At 52.4% G+C, this 20,024-nt stretch overlaps 1 protein-coding gene across 1 annotated transcript in view; it reads right to left on the minus strand.

Moving 5' to 3' along the window:
* LOC102468219 (putative palmitoyltransferase ZDHHC11) overlaps positions 1–20,024 on the minus strand; it is a 54,303-nt gene that overhangs the window by 20,259 nt on the left and 14,020 nt on the right. Inside the window, exons 7-11 of the mRNA XM_006140128.2 lie at positions 18,268–18,411; positions 15,340–15,437; positions 7,123–7,157; positions 6,054–6,147; positions 5,371–5,405 (exon numbers count right to left, since the gene is read on the minus strand). Coding sequence (XP_006140190.1) covers positions 5,371–5,405; positions 6,054–6,147; positions 7,123–7,157; positions 15,340–15,437; positions 18,268–18,411 — 406 coding nt within the window. The remainder of the gene's footprint in view (positions 1–5,370; positions 5,406–6,053; positions 6,148–7,122; positions 7,158–15,339; positions 15,438–18,267; positions 18,412–20,024) is intronic.

Genomic DNA, 20,024 nt, shown 5'->3' on the forward strand with positions numbered 1-20,024 from the left:
GGGAGATTGATGTCTCTGTATTGACCGACATGCATGGCATTCCCTTTTGAAAAAGCAATGGAAGTCAATGTAAAGTTATATGTAATCCAATGTAATATAAAGATTATGATGATAATATAAATTTTAAAAAATGCAAAAAAAAAAAGAAAGAAAGGCAAGGAGGAAGCTTATCTATGAAAAAGCTAAGCACTATCATAAGGAATACAGACAGATGTACAGAACTGAGATTCGCATGGCCAATGGCAAAAAAAAGCTGGAACTTCTATGTACTTGCAGAACCCAAATTGGCATTTGTCATCAGGTTCAGAGGTATCAATGGAGTGAGCCCAAATTTCTAAAGGTGTTGCAGCTTCTTCGTTTTCACTAGATCTTCAATGGCACCTTTGTTAAGCTCAACAAGGCCTTAATTAACATGCTGAGAATTGTGGGACCATATACTGCATGGGGGTACCTGAAGTCAGTACATGAAAACCACACTGATCCACAAGTGTGGTTATGGCCAAATCAATAAGAAGCAAGTTGCTTTGACAGATAACTCTGATTGCTCGATCTCTTGGAAAATTTGGAATCATCTGAATGGAGGATCTGATTAGAGAAATCTATACTGTTGGAAAACATTTCAAAGAAGCAAATAACTTCCTGTGGTCCTTCAAATCATCATCTCCACAAGGTGGAATGAAGAAAAAGATCACCCATTTTGTAAAAAGTGGAGATGCTGGCAACAGGGAAGACCAGATCAACAGATTTATTAGAAGGATAAGGATCAGCAGTTGGTGTAATGGCTATGTTGCTGGACTCCCATGTAGTTGACTGTGGTTCAAGTCCCAGACCCGGTGGCTTAAACTCACACCAGGTGTGTGTGCGTGCATGTCCAAGATCCCAAGAGGAGAATGGAGGAGAAGGGATTGCGGTGTGGCCGGGGTGGTTTCTTTCTTTTTGTCTCTCTCTCTCTGTCTCTGTCTTTCTGGCGAGCACATGCACCCTACAGCAAAAGCCCCTCCAAAAAAAAAAAAAAAAAGAAAGAAAGAAAGAAAGAAAAAGAAAAGAAGGATGAACTAAGGTATCTACCATGATTTTTTTAAAATTAAAAAATAGAAAGAGAGAAACAGAGAGACAGCAAGAAATCATGCCCCAGGGAGGATGGCCACGCTGCAATCCTTTCTCCTCCATTCTCCTCTCGGGATCATGGGATGCATGCACACGTGCCTGACACCACCAAGTCTAGGACTCAAACTGCAATAGACTACATGGGAGTCCAGCAACATAGTCATCATGCCATCTGCTGGTCCCCCACCATGATTATTTTTGAAATCTGGTCAGTAAATAAACAGAGTGACTATTTTCAGACTGAAAAAAAAAAAGTGTGAGATCACTGAGTACACTTGGGTGCTGAAGAACTTACAAGGAGAACAAGGGTGAACCATTTACATCTCCACAATGCTGTGAGTGCATGTCAATTACTCTCTGTTTTGTGAGGTGTTACTCTCAGTTTTGTTAAGAGTTACTCTGTTCTTTAATAAGTAATTCTCTGTTCTGTGAAGAGTTATTCTGTTCTGTGAGGAATTACTCTCTGTTCTGTGAGAAATTACTCTGGTGAGGAGTCTCTGTTCTGTGTGAAGTTACTCTCTGTGAGTAGTTACTCTCTGTACTGAGGAATTACTCTGCTTTGTGAGTAGTTACTGTTGGCTCTGTGAGAGGTTACTCTTTGTTCTGTGAGAAGTTACTCTGTTCTGTAAGGAGTTAATCTCAGTTTTGTGAAGAGTTACTCTATTCTGTAAGAAGTAACTCTTTGTTCTGTGAGGAGTTATTCTGGTCTGTGAGTAGTTACTCTCTATTCTGTGAGAAATTACTCTCTTTGGTGAGGAGTCTCTGTTCTGTGAGAAGTTACTCTCTTTTCTGTGAGGGGTTACTCTGTTCTGTGGGGAGTTACTCTGCTCTGTGAGTAGTTACTCTTGTCTCTGTGAGAAGTTACTCTCTCTTCTGTTAGGAGTTATTCTCTTCTGGAAGGATTTACTCTGTTCTGCGCAAAGTTACTCTCCTGTTAGGAGTTACTCTGCTCTGTGAGAAGTAACTCTGTCTTCCATGAGGAGTTACTCTGTTCTGTGATGAGTTATTTTCTGTTCTGTAGGAGCTACTCTCTGTTGAGGAGTTACTCTCTTCTGTGAAGAGTTACTCTGTTGTGTGAAAAGTTACTTCCTGTTCTATAGGAGTTACTCTCTGTTCTGTTAGGAGTTACTCTTCTTTGAGGAGTTACTCTCTATTCTGTTAGAAGGTATTCTGTTCTATGATAAGTTACTCCTTGTTCTGTGAGGAGTTACTCTGCTCTGTGAGTAGTTACTCTCTGCTCTGTGAGAAGTTACTCTGTTCTGTGAGGAGTTACTTTGTTCTGTGAGAAATTACTCTCTGTTCTACAAGGGGTTACTCTCTGTTTTGTGAGGAGTTACTATGCTATGTGAGTAGTTATAGTCTGTTCTGTGAAGAGTTACTCTGTTCTATGAGAAGTTACTCTCAGTTCTGTGAGGAGTTACTCTGTTATATGCATAGTCACTATCTGTTCTATGAGTAGTTACTCTCAGCTCTATGAGAAGTTACTCTCTACTCTGTGAGGAGTTATTCTCTGTGAGGAGTAACTGTTATCTCAGCAGTTACTCTGCTCTGTTGAGTAGTTACTCTCAACTATGTGAAGTTACTTCGTTCTGTGAGAAGTTCCTTTCTGTGAGGAGTTATTCTTTGTTCTTTTAGGAGTTACTGTGTGAGAAGTCACTGTTTTGTGAGAAGTTACACTCCATTCTGTCAGGAGTTACTCTCTTCTGTGAGAAATTATTCTATTCTGTGAGAAGTAACTGTTCTGTGAGGCTTTATTGTATTCTGTGAGGAGTTACTCTGAGAGGAGTTATTCTGCACTGTAAGAAGTTACAGTCTGTTCTGTGAGGAGTTACTCTGTTTTCTGAGTAGTTACTCTCTGTTCTGTGAGGGGTTACTCTCTGTTCTGTGAGTAGTTACTCTGCTCTGTGAGTAGTAACTCTTAGCTCTGTTAGTAGTTACTCTTCGCTCTGTGAGAAGTTACTCTGCTCTGTGAGGAATAGCTCTGTTCTGTGAGAAGTCACTCTCTGTTCTGTAAGAAGGAACTCTGTTCTGTGAGGAGTTACTCTGCTCTGTGAGTAGTTACTCTAGACTATATGTGAAGTTACTTTGTTCTTTGAGAAGTTACTCTCTGTGAGGAGTTATTCTCTGTTCTTTTAGAAGTTACTATGTGAGAAGTCACTCTGTTATGTGAGAAATTACACTCCATTCTGGGACCAGCAGTTGGCATAATGGCTATGTTGCTGAACTCCATGTAGTCGACCTTGGTTTGAGTCCTGGATCTGATGGTTTAAACTCACACCAGGTGCGTGTGCATGCATGTCCAAGATCCCAAGAAGAGAATGGAGGAGAAGGGATTGTGCCGTGGACATCCCCCTTTGGGGGGTGATTTCTCGCTTTCTGTCTGGAGAGCACACACGCATTATAGGAAAAAAAAGTTATACTCCATTCTATGAGGAGTTACTCTCTTCTGTCAGAAATTATTCAGTTCTGTGAAAAGTAACTATTCTGTGAGGCTTTATTGTGCTCTGTGAGGAGTTACTCTGTTCTGTGAGAAGTTACTCTCAGTTCTGTGAGGAGTTACTCTGTGTTGTGAGTAGTTACTATATGCTCTGTGAGGAGTTACTCTCTGTGCTGTGAGGAGTTACTCTGTTCTGTGAGAAGTTACTCTATATTTTGTGAGGGGTTACTCTCTGTTCTGTGATGAGTTACTCTGCTCTGTGGGTAGTTTCTCTTGGCTCTGTGAAAAGTTACTCTCTGCTATGTAAGGAGTTACTCTGTTCTGTGAGAAGTTACTCTGTTTCATGAGGAATTACTCTCTTCTGTGGGAAGTAATTCTCTGTCCTGTGAGTACTTACTCTGTTCTGTTAGGAATTACTCTCTGTTCTGTGAAGAGTTGTTCTCTCTTCTGTTAGAATTACTCTGTTTTACAAGGAGTTACTCTCTGTAAGGAGTTACTCTGTTCTGTGAGGAACTACTCTGTGATCTGTTAGTAGTTACTCTGCTTTGTGAGGCATTACTTTCTATTCTGGACAGAGTTACTCTGTTCTATTCTGTGTGGAGTTACTCTGTTCTAGGAGAAGTTACTCTCTGTTCTGTGAGAAGCTACTCTTTGTGAGGAGTTACTCTCTGTTCTGTAAGAAGTTACTCTTTGTGAGGAGTTACTCTGTTCTGTAAGAAGTTACTCTCTGTTGTGAGTAATGAGTTACTTTGTTCTGTAATGAGTTACTCTGCCCTGTGAGTAGTTACTGTATGTTCTGTGTGAAGTTACTCTGTTCTGTGAGGAGTGACTCTATTCTGTGTGGAGTTACTCTCTGGTCTGTTAGGAGTTACTGTGCTATGTGAGAAGTTATTCTGTCTTCTTTGAGGATTTACTCTGTCCTGTGATGAGTTACTATTTGTTTTATGAAGAGTTTCTCTGTTTTGTGAGAAGTTACTCTCTGTAAGGAGTTACTCTTTTGTGAGGAGTTATTCTGTTTGTGAGTTTTTCCGTTGTATAAGAAGTTACTCTCTGTGAAGTATTTGTTCTGTGAGTAGTTACTCTGTGAGAAGTTACTCTGTTCTGTGAGTAGTTAGTCTCTGTTCTGTGAGGAGCTTTTCTGTTCTGTGATGAGTTCTTCTCTGTTCTGCGAGAAATTGCTCTCTTTTTTGTGAGGAGTTACCCTCTTTTGTGAGAAATTATTCTCTCTTCTATGAGGAGTTCTCCTTTCTAGAATTTGGTGAGAAGAGTATGTACTTTTAAGGGCTGTTCACATTTTTGGTTCCGTCATGCGAACAGAATAGTTTCTTGAAAATGTGTGCTTACGACTAATCTGTGACCTTAGTAAGGTCCACTTTCATGAAGAGGTCATCGATCACAGGGCTAGGTTTCTGTGTGTTTGTAGCAGTTTTTTCATCAGTGAATGTATTTCCTTTGCATCTACTTGATTCAGTAATAGGCTGAAAGCACAAGACCCAATTCTGCCCTGAACACTACTCTAAATATCATTAGGGCATTGAAACTCCCAATATTGCAGGTGTCCAGAGAAAGACATGAATGAGTGTGGTGCTATTTTTGTGCATTAGTTCAAGTGTTAGTTGTGAAGTACATGGATAAGAACTATGTAAAAAAGAAGCATGATAAGCTAAATGGATAGCTAGGGTGTCAATCTTTGGAAACAATCATATATTCTATGTTTGATTTGAAGATACTAAACAAATGAAATACCTCCTTAGGTGGTTTGAGTGATAATGAACAAACAGTTATTTTACAGAGATAAAACAGCCCCCTAAAATTTACGAACTTACCCAACTGCAGATGGACTCAGCTCATCATCTCCTTCCTGTGAGAGGAAAATGATAACCCATAAGATGAATAAAGAGAAAGTTGTTCACAGTGAGCTTTTCTTAAATAAAACTCAAGTCTTTGTTAGTGACTCTGAGTGTCACTTCCTCAGGGGCACTCTGGTCCTGGAGAGGGCTATGGGCTGGGATGGTACCCTTCTCCACAGTCCTGACTGCTACTCCCCAGGACCTTGCCTCAAAAACGCCATTATTTCCCACCAGTTCTTACATGTAAATATTCCTCAACATTTTGTTTAAAAAATTTCAAACATGCAGACAACTTGAAAGGATTTCTCAAGAACCCCTCTAAACCCAGCGCGTAGGTTCTGTCATTGCTGACATTCACCCCATGTTTTCCTGTTTGTTTTGGCACCTGTGACACTTCACAGACTTCACCAATTCATTCGTATGGTTCTTTAGTTTCAGTAACACCTGTCTCTTATACACGCGTACCCCCCACAGCTGAGAGTATTTTCTGTCTTTCTCCTCACTTTTTTCTTTTCTTTGCCCACGTGGTTCCAGTGTGGGAGCAGCTGCGGTATCAGCCCAACCAGTTGTTGTGAACACCACCTCACCTCCATGAGGGGTTGTACCCACACTAGGCCCTAATGCAGTACTGGAGGTCAGTCCTAGCCACTCCGGCTTACCTTCAGTGACATACTCCCCTCTGGGTGTATAGCCGCGGTGGGGAACAGAGGTGGACACTCAGATGTCCTCAGGGCCTTCTGGCGATTTGCTCTCCTAGGAAGGACAGGAGGAAGGGGTGACACGCATGTTGGTGAGGAAGGTCCTCACTGTAGAGAGGGAGCTCGTAACAGGCACTCCAGGCTATGGAATGTCCTGTGAGCATATGGTGGCGCCCTCATCTGGGGACCTGGGGGCCAGCAGCCCTGGACCCTGGTCAGAGTGCCTGTGTTTACTGCACAGCCGGAATCCCTGGAGGGAGCTGAGACGGGGTGTCTGCGAGGAGTGGCCAGGTCACAGTGGAGAGCAGTGTAAGGAGAAGGCTGGGGGTGGGCTGTGGCTCCGGGGTGAGGAGGAGAGCCAAGGAACAACAACAGGGCACACAGGGTAGGGAGGAGCTGTGGCGGTTACTGTTTTCAGGCAGAGGGGCTTTGTATGCTCTGAGATTCACACTAAGGAGGCGTGAGACCCAGGACTCTCTCCGCCTCTCTCCGGACAACTGCAGTCCTCTTGTCCTCTGCCTCTGCCCCGCCATCATAGGCCAGCCTCACAGCACTGTCTTTGTCAAACGCAGATCCACAAGTGTGCTTGTCCACTCAAGGCCAACGTACTTTCTGGGCACTCGAAGTTCAGCTTCAACATTGCCTGGATCTGGTTTCTGGGCCCAGCACTGCCCTAAGGTGCCTGCACCTTGGCAAGGTGTAGGGGCTGTGAAGCTGCTTTGTAAGCTGCCCCCAGGGCTGAGCTCCCTTGGGATGGGATAGTGGTGGCCCCTCACTCCCTCCAGGCCTCAGCTCAGACTGCCATGTCAAAAAGCCTACCTGAACCGTACCTTGTGATTACCGGTGTGCATAGGGTAAAATCTACTCCAACAAGTCTAAGTATTAATGTCAGTAAAACAACATTATATTCCATTCTGTCATTTCTTCATTTGAAGGTACCAAGATGAAGTATCGCCCTAAGTGATCTGAGTTACATGAGCATACCGCTATTTTAAAGAGAGGAAACAATCCCTAGGGCTTACACACTTACTCAACTGCAAACGGACTCAGTCCATCACCTTCTTCCTGTGGGGGCAAAGTGTATTTGATAAAATGCACATAGAGAAGGTCATCGAAGCTTATTCTTAAAACTCAAGTCCTTTTGGGACCAGCAGTTAGCATAATAGCTATGTCGCTGGACTCCCACGTAGTCGACCGCGGTTCGCGTCCTGGACCCGGTGGCTTAAACTCATGCCGGGCGTGTGTCCATTCAAGCCCAAGATCCCAAGAGGAGAATGGAGGGGAAGGGATTGCGGCGTGGCCATCCCCCCGGGGGGCGATTTCTCGCTTTCTGTCTCTCTGTCTGGCAAGCACATGCACCCTATAGCAAAAACCTCTAAAATAAATAAATAAAATAAAATAAAAACTCAAGTCCTTTTTGAGTCTGTTTGAGTGATGCTGCCACAGGGGCGCTGTGGTACTGGGTTGGGCCCTTCTCCCCAAGCCTTCCACAGGCGGGGCCCTGCCCTGCAGTGTGTGGTGGAGCCCCGACCCGCAGGGCCTCAGGTCAAGACTACACGTGGCATGTCTTTGGAGACACAGTCACAGCTAAACGCGGTTAGCTCGAGCCCCACCCGGAGAGCGCTGGTCTCCCATGAGGGGGTGCTGGGCTACAGACCTGCAGGGAGAACAGCATGTGAGGACTCCGGAAGGAGGTGGCATCTGCAGTCTGAGGAACCGGCCTAGGGGGCGGGGGCAGCCCCACCCACGCCTTGCTCCTGGACTTTGGCCCCTGCAACTGTGAGAAAATGAATCCAAATCCCTCATGCCGAGTTGAGTCGGAGGGCGGCCCTCGCAAAGAAACACACTTGACACCTTTGCCCAGGATGGGGAGGGACTGTGGGTCATGTGACGAGCAGGTGCGTGGCATCCAAAGACGCTCTTGCCGAGGCGGCTCTCTGAGACATCCTGCTGGCGACACACAGCCTCCCGGTTCCTCTGCACCTTCACCCACACTCGGTTCTGTCGTCTTCCGCCAGGAGAGCAGGTCCACTGCACGTGAGGTGTCGCGGGGTTCTCACTTGCGGGCCTCTGTGTGCCTGTCATCCGTGCTCTTTGCCGAAGAGTTGGCTGAAACATTGTCTCCACTTAAAATTTGTGTTTTTTTCCTACAGTTTATTTCCTGACGGTCGCTCCATCAGATGGCAGGCACACACCTGCGGGAGGGTTGCGCAGGAGTCCAGAACCTCTCCCATGTGGGCCCCACCTGCTCCTAGGTGGGTTATTATTGTATGGTTATCATTGAGTTCCAAAAATTCTTTTTGTTTTTTCTTGAGATATTTTTGCTGTAGGGTGTGTGTGTTTGCCAGAGAGACAGAGACAGAAAGCAAGAAACCACCCCCGAGGGGGGATGGCCACACCACAGTCCCTTCTCCTCCATTTTCCTCTTGGGATCTTGGGCACACCCACACTTAGGCCCAGTGTGAGATTTTTAAGTCTGTGGGTCCAGGACTTGAGCCACAGTTGATCCTGTGGGAGCTCAGTGATGTAACCGTTACACCATATGCTGGTCCCTGAAAATTCTTTGAATATTTTGATACAAGCATATGATTCTCAAATATTTTATTCCACTCTGGCTTATATTTCATCTTATTCATGATGATCTTTGAAGATCAAATTTTTAGTTTTTGATGAAGTCTAATTTATCATTTTCTTTCTTTAATAGTATTTTTGTATATGTCAAAAAAAAAAAAAAGAAAAAACTTTGCCTACCCAAGATCACAAAGATATTCTCTGATTTTTCTAAAAGTGTTGAAGTTGTGCCTTGCCCTTAGGAAGTGACGGGTTTGAGGTGGTACATAGACGCGTGAGTCGGGGTGGATCGCGTGTCTGCCACACCATCATCTTCTCGCTACAAAGGCTCGTCTCCCCACTGGGTTGACTTGGCACCTTCTTAAAAAAATTAATTGACCGGGAATTTAAAGATTTATTTCTGGAATTTCTATTCTGTCCCATCGATCTCTGCCTCTCCTATGCTAGTACTACTTTGTGCTCATTACTGAAGCTTTATAGGAAATTTCAAAAGTAGGTGCTCTGTTTCAAAATTATCTGGAGGGACCTGCAGTTAACGTAATGACTACGTCACTGGACTCCCATGTAGTCGACCACAGTTTGAGTCCTGAACCCGGTGGCTTAAACTCATGCCAGGCGCGTGTACATGCGTGCCCAGGATCCAGAGAAGAGAATGAAAAAGAAAGGATTGCTGTGTGGCCATCCCCCTAGGGGGTGATTTCTCACTTTCTGTCTCTCTCCGTCTTTCTGGCGAGTGTACGCGCCCTGTAGTAAAAACTTCTCCAAAATAAACAAACAAATGCAAAATCACTTTGTTTGGCACCACAACACAACGGGTAGGCCCTGTGCCTTGGGAACCAGATCCCACATGGCTGACTGCAGTTCGAATCCCAGCCTTGGCAGCTTGGAAACTCTGCCCAGTGTGTGTGCACACCCCAAACCCTGATGGGAGGAGAAACTGGAGGAAGGGTTCACAGCAGAACCTTTGAGAGTGGTCAGCACACCCCAACACACCCCACTGAGAAGACCCTTTCTCTCTGTTTCTGGCAAACACACTCACCCTCCAGTCAAAACAAAAGTCATTCTGGCTACTTTAGGTCCACTAAATTCCCATATACATTTTAGGGTCAGCTTCTTGGTTTCCTTACCGAAAAGAAAAAAAAAAAGCCTATACGATATTCAGTAGTGACTGTGATATTTAGAGACGTTTGGGAAAAAGCTGCTTTCTTTTCTTTTTCTTTTCTTTTTTTTTTTTTTTTTTTTTTTGAGGTTTTTGCTATAGGACGCGTGCACTCGCCAGACAGAGAGAGACAGAGAGACAGAAAGCGAGAAATCACCCCCCAGGGGGGATGGCCACGCCGCAATCCCTTCTCCTCCGTTCTCCTCTCGGGATCTTGGGCACGCACGCACACCCGGCGTGAGTTTTAAGCCACCGGGTCTGGGATGTGAACCGCAGTTGACTACATGGGAGTCCAGCGACATAGCCATTACGCTAACTGCTGGTCCTAAAGCTGTTTTCTTGACAATAATTAGTGTTTCAATCAACAAAAGTTGCATATCTTTCCATTTATTTATATTGTATTAATTTCAACAACAGTTTGTAGCTTTCAGTGTACAGATTTGGGACCAGTTTTGTTAAATTCATGATTTTTTTTTTTGAGAGGTTTTTGCTATAGGGCATGTGCACTTGCCAGGAAGACAGAGAAATAAAGAGACAGAAAATGAGAAATCACCCCCCAGGGGGGTATGGCCGCACCGCAATCCCTTCTCCTCCATTGTCCTCTCGGGATCTTGGACACTTATGCACACGTGCCTGGCATGAGTTTAAGCCACTGGGTCTGGGACCTGAACTGCGGTTGACTACATGGGAGTCCAGCAACATAGCCATTACAATAACTGCTGGTCCCAAATTCATGATTTTTTAGGCTATTTTGAATAGAATAGTTTTTTTAAATACCATATAGTTTTCCGTTTTTTATTATTAATAATACCATGTATAAAACATAGTTGAATTTGTTGATATTGTAGCCTACAAACTTGCTAAGTTATCTTATTACTTCTACTCATTTTTGGGTAGATTTTAAAAATCAGGTTGCCTAACCAATAAAAAACAGTTCCTCTTTCCCATTGGCATGCTTGATACAGTTCTCGCGCCCTGTATCAGCTACATATTCACGCAGCCCCAGACAGCGGCCTGACACCGGGACGTCGCCGTACCCCCAGCCTCAGGGAGGCTGCAGCCGGTCTCCACTAAGTATGGTGGTCGCTCCTAAACGCCTCCATAGGTTCTGTTTCACCTGGACATGCATCTGTTTTCTTCCTGGGTTTGGGGCAGTTTAGGAGCCCTAAGCTGGTATTTGGTCTTGTCAGATACTTTTCTGCACCGACTGATACAGTACGGTGTGGTTACTGCCCCATCTCAATGCGTTGTGCCAGCCGTTGCTTTCGTACCGTAAAACAGCCTCGCTCCCCGGGGGACGGCCCAGCGCCGTGGCATGCCGTCCAGTGCACACACTCCTGGGTTTGGTTTACCGGTATTTGGCGATTACTTTTTCTCGTATTTCATGGAAGATCCTGGCATCTGCTACCCTTTGCTGAGGACACTGAGTCCTTTCTACTGGGTTGAACTTGGCCTTGCAGGAGGAGTTGGACACTTCCTCCCCTGCGTCCTAAGAGCATGCGGACCTTTTCGTCGATGTACACGTGTGTGTATGTATCGGCAGGGCTCCCAGCACCTCTGCCGGGGCCTGGGGTTTCTTGCAGGAGGAACTTTGTAATTAGCAGTTTCCTCCCTTCTCACAGGCCGTTCAGGGCTCAGCCCATTACGGTAATTTGTGTCAATTATCCAGAAAGGTGATTCTCCTCCTTGTGTTCAAAACAAATTTCAGCTTTGGAAGGTTTAGAATTTTCTGTCTTAGTCACCAAAATTGGAACAATAAACACTCGCCCCAGTCCTCCTCAGAACTAAACGTGACAGTCACGGCGAGAGTGTGGCAGCGTGGTGGCCACGTGGGCATGCTGACCTGCCTCCCAGAGCCAGGTGGTAGGGGAGGCCACGAGGCGCTCCTTGCCCCTTCTAGAGGCTGTCCTGTGTCTGTCAGGCATGAGGATCCGGGCGTGTCCTGGACGTAGTGCGTGTCACCTCGTGTTTGTCATCTCTGTGACGCTGTCCCTGCATCACTGCGTGAAGGTGTGTAGACTGACCTACGGACGGCTGTAGGAGTGTGGGAGACTTCACAGCCAGCCACGCCCGGGGCCGAGCACTGACCTGGCTGCCCCAGTGGCTGTTTCTGGCCGCTGCGTTAATGCCCATTTAGGGATTCCCCACAGGGCAGGCCCAGTGGCAGGGCAAGGCAGGGAGAGGGAGGCCTGACTCTGGCTGCCACAGGGTTATGCGTGACCTGCTCTGTCACGCCCACTGTCCGGGCAGCCTCCTGGATCTCGCTCTGCACTTAGCTGGACAGCTCAGGAGGGAACTCACTGGACAGGCCCGGCCCTCCCTGAGACCTGAAGGTGCTGACAGAAGCCATCCTGCTGAGGTCAGGAGGACGGGGTCCTGCCGGGCTGCCGGGTGCCCGTGCCCACGTGTGCGTTCCCGCGCCGAAGCTCCGCGTGCTCCGTAGCCCTCCCTGGGCGGAGCTGTGGCCTGACTCTCCAGGAGGGCCTCTCCGCCCTCTGCAGGTGGCATTCAGGGACCGGCTCCATTGGGAACCTCTCACCATCCCTAAAACCGACTCCTCTCTCTCAGCTGCCCTTCACCGAGGTCCCAGTAAAGGCCCGTGCTTCCTCCAACAAAGCTGTCTGAGGAGACCCCACAGTCCACGGGAAGGACAGCTTGCTGCCGAAGTGGCCGTTAGTCTTCAGAGCATAGGTGGTGGGATGAGCAGCACCCTGGAGGCCATGAAGATTCTGGACGGGCGTCCCCTGTGAGGTGGGCCAGATCCTCTGCCTCAGACCAGGGCCCTGCTAAGGTCAGTTGGGGCGACTGTAATTCCCCATCCAAACCAAGATGCTTGGGAGGGCGAGGAGCACCCTAGTCAGGCAGGACCACACAGGTCCCCTGGACTCCGGCAGCCAGTTGGAGCAAGGCCCAGTGCAAGGAAGGCCCGAGGCCATCTGTGACTTGGAGCTAAGGTCTCCTCAGTGTCCAAGGCTGGGACTACCAGACTCTCCAAAACGTGTCCCCAGATTTTCAGAGGAGTGCAGCCCCTTGGCTTCCAACATCACCATCTGAAAGGTGCTCTTGGGGCCAGCACATGGTGTGGTTAAGGCATTGGACTCCCACGTGGCTGACCACTGTTCAAGTTCCAGACCTAGTGGCTCGCTTTCTCACTTTCCCTCTCTCTCTCTGGTTAGATTAAAAAATAGTGATAATAATAAAAAATAAAAATGGACAATTCCTTTTGTTTTTTGGAGAGGTTTTTGCTATAGGGCGCATATGCTTGCCAGAAAGACAGAGAGAGACGGACAGATAGAGATCACCCCCAGGGGGGATGGCACGCCACAATCCCTTCTCCTCCATTCTCCTCTCGGGATCTTGGGCACGCACGCATGCGTGCCTGGCGTGAGTTTAAGTCACTGGGTCTGGGACTCAAACCATGGTTGGCTACATGGGAGTCCAGCGACATAGCCATTACGCCAACTGCTGGTCCCTAAAATGTGTTTCTGGCCGCTGCGTTAATGCCCATTTAGGGATTCCCCACAGGGCAGGCCCAGTGGCAGGACAAGGCACGGAGAGGGACGCCTGACTCTGGCTGCCACAGGGTTATGCGTGACCTGCTCTGTCACGCCCACTGTCCGGGCAGCCTCCTGGATCTCGCTCTGCACTTAGCTGGACAGCTCAGGAGGGAACTCACTGGACAGGCCCGGCCCTCCCTGAGACCTGAAGGTGCTGACAGAAGCCATCCTGCTGAGGTCAGGAGGACGGGGTCCTGCCGGGCTGCCGGGTGCCCGTGCCCACGTGTGCGTTCCCGCGCCGAAGCTCCGCGTGCTCCGTAGCCCTCCCTGGGCGGAGCTGTGGCCTGACTCTCCAGGAGGGCCTCTCCGCCCTCTGCAGGTGGCATTCAGGGACCGGCTCCATTGGGAACCTCTCACCATCCCTAAAACCGACTCCTCTCTCTCAGCTGCCCTTCACCGAGGTCCCAGTAAAGGCCCGTGCTTCCTCCAACAAAGCTGTCTGAGGAGACCCCACAGTCCACGGGAAGGACAGCTTGCTGCCGAAGTGGCCGTTAGTCTTCAGAGCATAGGTGGTGGGATGAGCAGCACCCTGGAGGCCATGAAGATTCTGGACGGGCGTCCCCTGTGAGGTGGGCCGGATCCTCTGCCTCAGACCAGGGCCCTGCTAAGGTCAGTTGGGGCGACTGTAATTCCCCATCCAAACCAAGATGCTTGGGAGGGCGAGGAGCACCCTAGTCAGGCAGGACCACACAGGTCCCCTGGACTCCGGCAGCCAGTTGGAGCAAGGCCCAGTGCAAGGAAGGCCCGAGGCCATCTGTGACTTGGAGCTAAGGTCTCCTCAGTGTCCAAGGCTGGGACTACCAGACTCTCCAAAACGTGTCCCCAGCTTTTCCGGGCTTCCAACATCACCATCTGAAAGGTGCTCTTGGGGCCAGCACATGGTGTGGTTAAGGCATTGGACTCCCACGTGGCTGACCACTGTTCAAGTTCCAGACCTAGTGGCTCGCTTTCTCACTTTCCCTCTCTCTCTCTGGTTAGATTAAAAAATAGTGATAATAATAAAAAATAAAAATGGACAATTCCTTTTGTTTTTTGGAGAGGTTTTTGCTATAGGGCGCATATGCTTGCCAGAAAGACAGAGAGAGACGGACAGATAGAGATCACCCCCAGGGGGGATGGCACGCCACAATCCCTTCTCCTCCATTCTCCTCTCGGGATCTTGGGCACGCACGCATGCGTGCCTGGCGTGAGTTTAAGTCACTGGGTCTGGGACTCAAACCATGGTTGGCTACATGGGAGTCCAGCGACATAGCCATTACGCCAACTGCTGGTCCCTAAAATGGACAATTCTTTAATCAATAAATAAAGGCAATCTTGACTCACTTCCCATTTCTTTCCTTTTTTAATTGCCAGAGAGTATGTGCACCGGTCAGGAGCAGAGCGGGAGGGAGGGAGGAAGCACCCTGTGCACCGGTCAGGAGCAGAGCGGGAGGAGGGGAAGCACCCTGTGCACTGGTCAGAGCAGAGCAGGAGGGGGGGAAGCACCCTGTTGGGCATGCTCCTGCTGCACCCCTTCTCCTCCCGTCTCCATGCTGTCTGGATTTGGGGAGGGCACACGCGCCGGGAGTGTTTTCACTGGTCTGGGATTCGAACTGCAGCTGGCCATATGGGACCCAGCTCCTGTAACCACTAGACCATGGGGCTAGCCTCCATTTCTAAGTTACAAGGGGCTCTCTACGAAGCCCCACAGGGATCATGGGGAAAAGGGAGTCTGGACGCTGCAGGAACTAGGGCAGAAGCAAGACCTACCTGAAGAGAGTCTGCCAGAACCCCCGGAGGCCGAGCCCAGAGCAGATGTAGAGGTGAGGCAGAGGGAAATGGATGTGGCAGTGACACAGGAGGGCACACATCCACACACAGGTCACACCATGCACACACTCACACACGCAGTATCCGAGGCCACGCCAACAGTGGGCAGAGGGAGATGACACCAGGCGTGTCCCCATAGACAGGTGGGTACCTGCGGGAGCCCACTCTCCATCCTCACGGCCGGGCTTCTCATGGTCCGCTCCTGCTGGCCCCGCACCATGTAGTCGAACGTGCTCATCCTCATGAGCCCTGGGTAGGGGAGGGAGGGAAGTGCCGTGTCATGCTGTGTCACTGTGCACGGACACAGCCACGGACACTGCCACGGACCCAGCCACGGACCCAGCCATGGACGCAGGGCAGGCCCTCCAGGACTGGCCTCCCAGCACCCCATCTGTCGCCAGAGAGCGGCGGTGAGCCCTTGGCCGTCAGCACGCCGGGAAGACCAACTCTCCCCGCCCCTCCCCGACCACATGAGAGCAGATGGCTGGGAATTATTTCTGGGACCGGGGGCTGCCCATGGAACCGTCACAGCCAAGAGCAGTTGGAGGGTGTGCCGCCTGCAGAGGCACAGGGCCAGGCGTCTGCCCTCACCGCGCTCGCCTCTCCGCCCCTTGGCCTGCAGTTGCACGTGGGGACTCGCACTGGTTCCAGCAAGTACCGGTGCAGACAGACAGACAGACAGACAGACGGGGAGTCGGCCTGTGTGCCTCCTGGGGCCGCCCCTTGGCCTAGGTCCTGTCTTAATCTGACAGGACAAAGGAGAGGACAGCATTTCAGCCCTGGACCTGTAGTCTCGCAGGAGAAAGCTGGGCGGGGTGGCGTGTGCTGGGTGGCCACCCACATGTGTCTCTGGTAATTAGGCCACTGTGTTTCAGCTCCGCTGGTCCATGTGATCCCCGCACACATGTGCGACAGCTTCCCTCCCGCCACCGCAGCTGGTGGCCGTGTCCACAGGCCTCCCAGCTTCGACATGTGGTGGCTTCTGAGCAGCTCCTGTCCCCGTGGGAGCGGCAGCTTGGTGACCTACTTCCAGTCAGCGGAGCCCCCGGCAGTCCTGGGATGGACAACACAGCAGGACCCACAGCAGGGCTGGGGACAGACCCTTCCCTCACGGCTTCTCTTTAGAGCCTGCAGGGCGAGGGCTGGAGCTGGCTCTGGGCTGCAGCTCCGGACGACCTGGGGCCACTTCTCCAAGGAGCTGCATCTGCTGACGGCCTGGGCAGGGACCCTCATCTGAGCCTCCCGAGACCCAGACGGTGCTCCCCCACAGGGCAGGGCAGCATCTGGGTAGTCTCAGTGGGCTGACGCTATCCCGCTCAGAGCTCCTTCCCCGGCTCCCCTGTGCTGCACACGCCTGCTGCTGGGGAAGCCTGAAGGCCCCCTGCACCTCACGCCCACGGCAGTGCGGACCTGAGTCCTCGCACCTGTATCAGGGTTCGGCAGTCCCGGCCACACACTTGCTCCCGCGCCAGCCCTCCACGCCAGCCCACCCCAGTGTCTCAGCGCTTCAGGAGCCTCAGCCGATTCTGAGCTCCTCTGGCCGTGGCCAGGCCTGTGGCTGGCAGTGGTGCCACGTGGAGGGGAGGTGGACGGGGAGCGCCGTGTGGGGAGTCCGGCCCCTGCAGGCTACACGCACCTGGTCCGAGCCGACTTCGCTCCCCGTGCCTGTGGGCTGGTGCGTGTGTCACTGGGTACAGGCCGGGCTTCTGCCCTGCGGGCCTGTGTCCTCTCAGGCTTCGGCCAGCCTTGGTGGGCCTGTCCTCAAGGGGCCATTTAGAACAGCTGATGCTGAGCAAGACCGGCAGACCGGGCCTCACTCACATCCTCACTGTCACCACAGGGGCTCATTTGTGCCTCCAGTCCCGATAAGGCCCCTATGGCCACGCTGCCTTGCTGGACTCTGAGCCACAAAGGCCCGGCTGTGCCTGGGAGCTGCGAGGGCTCCACCCTGAGGGCCCAGTCCTGCAGGGTCCTCTCAGCTGTTGGGCAAGGCCCATCCCACAGATGCCGACGGCTCGCCGCGGCTGCACAGAGCATGCACCAGGTTAGTGCCAGCCTACGGCCCTTCTGGCCCCAGGAGAGGCAGGCAGGCCCTGGCATGGTGTGACCCTACGTCAGCCTCGAGGTCGCCGTGACCACAGGGCAGTGTCCACATCTCTTGGCACAAAGGGGCCTGCTTTGTCTTTTGGAGCTGCGGCTAGAGACCAGGGGCTGCACATGCGGGCTTGCGCCAAGGCCTGGTCCTCCAGCCCTGACGCCCATTGGGAAGGGGGCAGGTGGGGAGGGCAGCCCAGGCTGCCCGTGTGTGCACGACAGACCCACCTGTGTGGGCCGAGCCGCATGGACAGGCAGGCCCAGCGCCCGGCCTTGCTGCTGGTGGTGAGGCAGTACAGGGCCTCGACCCACTCGTTAGGGTGAGGGCTAGGGCTGCCCGAACGCCGAACGCACAGCACCCAGAGATGGCCCAGCCTCGCGACGCCAAGACGGAGCTCTGACAGTGCAGCACTCGCCCTGTGCCGTCACCAGGCATAAAAGCCAGGCCTCGGCCAGGCACCAGCCACGCAGCAGCACGGTCAGTGCGCCCAGAACACGCTCGCAGTCCGAATGCGGCCGTGACTGGTCATGGCAGGGCCCTTCCAGGTGCAGGGGCCGGTCTGCGTCAGGGGTCCTCACCACAGCCGGGCAGGGGCTGCTCTGGGAGACAATGAGGGGAGGTCGGGGCCCCCCTCACCTGGTTCCCTCCCCTTCTGGCCAGGGGACGGGGGCCCCCCCCCCCGCAGCCACTCCCGAGACACTTGCCCAGGGCCATCACTGCCCTGGGACTGGAAGGTGCTCGGCCGGGGCCCGCTGCAGGCCGTAGTGGTCTCCCCTAGGGTGGCCGCCACCTGGCGAGCTCGGCACTTCTCACTGCTGGAATCTCTGTCCGCGGCTCTCCTGCCTAGCAGGCTTGCTCCTCTGTCCCTGAACCGTCTAGCTTGCTAAACCTCTGCCCGGGTTTCTGCAGGCCGCGGAGCACAGACCCAGCTCTGGGGACCCGCTGGCCCCAAGGGCCTCCTGCCTGGGCGCGCGGGGGACGTACTCAGGTAGACGTGGAAGAGCAGCAGGTGCACGAGCAGCAGCCCCAGCAGCGGCACGCCCGCGGCCAGGGCCAGGACCACCGGCGTCGGCGCCTTCACGGGGAAGCAGGGGAGGAACAGCAGCCACGTGTCCCTGTCCAGGACATCTGCGAGGACAGCAGGGCATGTGTGACCAGGCGCCAGGTGGGCTGGCAGGACGGCAGCCTGGGACACCCACCCGCAGCTCCTCCCAGCTGTAGGACGTGCGGCCTCTCCTGAGCGCACCGCCCATCGGGGCCCCGTGAGCACGCGGGAAGGGAGGGTCAGGGATGTCTGGACCCGACCGCAGACCCCACCCCTCCCTGGGCCTCTGCATTCTGAGCCGGCTGGCCTGGACGGCCCCACACTGGCGCCCTTAGGGTAGGCGCTCTGTGACCCAAGCACCACCAACTCTCCAAGTGCACCGCTTCAGGACGGGGTGGGGCCAGCAGCCGGCACAGCGGCTCTGTCGCCAGGCTCCACAAGGCCACTGCAGTTTAGATCTGGACCTGGTCACGCCGGGCGTGCATGTGTGCCCCAAATCCCGGAAGGAAACTGGAGGAGAAGGGATTGAAGGGTGATTTCTCGCTTTCCCTCTCACTATCTCTGTGTCTCTCTCTTCAGTGAGTGCACATACCTTAAGGCGAAACTGCTTTTAAAAATAGATAAATAAAACAAATAGAAACAGGAACAAAACGGGGTGTGTAGACAGGCTGAGGGTCTGTGCGAGAGTCGCAGCGACCCGGGCGTCCAGGGCAGGACGGTGTGGGACCAGCCTGGCCATTCACCAGCCAGCTCGCCTGCTGCTGGAGGGTCACACAGTGCTCTGCTGGGGTCACCGGGGAGGTAGCCCTCAGCGCTGCCACACTCCTCCCGTGAGGGCAGAGCAGGGACCTGGCACCTGTGACACTGTGGGGCATCTCACAGCGAGCCAGAAATGGCCTCGTCGCCTGGGGCTGGTCACACAGCTGGGCAGCTGGTGCCTTAGGGAGCCTCCAGGCACTGCAGAGACAGCAGGCTCCTGCAGCCCCTCTGGGCCTCCTCTCATCCCCTGAGGGCTGAGCCCCGCTGAGCCCCGCAGAGGCTGGCAGTGCACAGGCTGTTGGGGACGACTTGCCTGGTGCTTCTTGGGCCTGCGAGGCCAGGGCCCCCAGGAGCCATTTCAGCACACCCTTTGGGGGTCCTGGCTGAGCGGGAGCCTCAGGGCCTTCTCCATGGAGCTCACTCAGCTCACTCAGACACGCTCACGTGTAGCCCGGAATTCGGAGCGAGCGACACGCAGGCCCTGACCCCCCGCCTGAGGCCAGCCTGGACTGCGACGGCCGAGGTGACATGAGGAGACGTGCAGGGCTGCCCCCAGGCCACAGCGGCCCACAGCCAAGACTTGCTCCAGCCACATGTCACCATAGGTGTCCACCCTCACGTTTCTAGGACAGCCAAAGAGTCTGAAGTCGGGCGGGGGGTGGGGGAGAGGGCGAGACCGGCCATCTCTTGTCAGCTCTGGGGAGGGCCCCTCTGCCTCCTGCCACCCCGGGGACTCAGGCCTCCCTGTGGTGGGTACGGTACTCCAGCCTCTGCCTCCTCTTGGCCCACTCACAGCCTTGGCATCTCCTGTCTCTCAAAGGGACGTCTGGGACTGGATTTGGCCACACGGAGAGCCCAGGACAAGCCCCATCTGAGAGCTTCTTCCCACAAGCCACACTTACAGGTGCCGGGGACACGTCGGGCCGGCCGGCTTCCC

The sequence above is a fragment of the Tupaia chinensis genome, unplaced genomic scaffold (genome assembly GCF_000334495.1).
Source record: "Tupaia chinensis unplaced genomic scaffold, TupChi_1.0 Scaffold000020_1, whole genome shotgun sequence".
Lineage (NCBI taxonomy): Eukaryota > Metazoa > Chordata > Mammalia > Scandentia > Tupaiidae > Tupaia > Tupaia belangeri.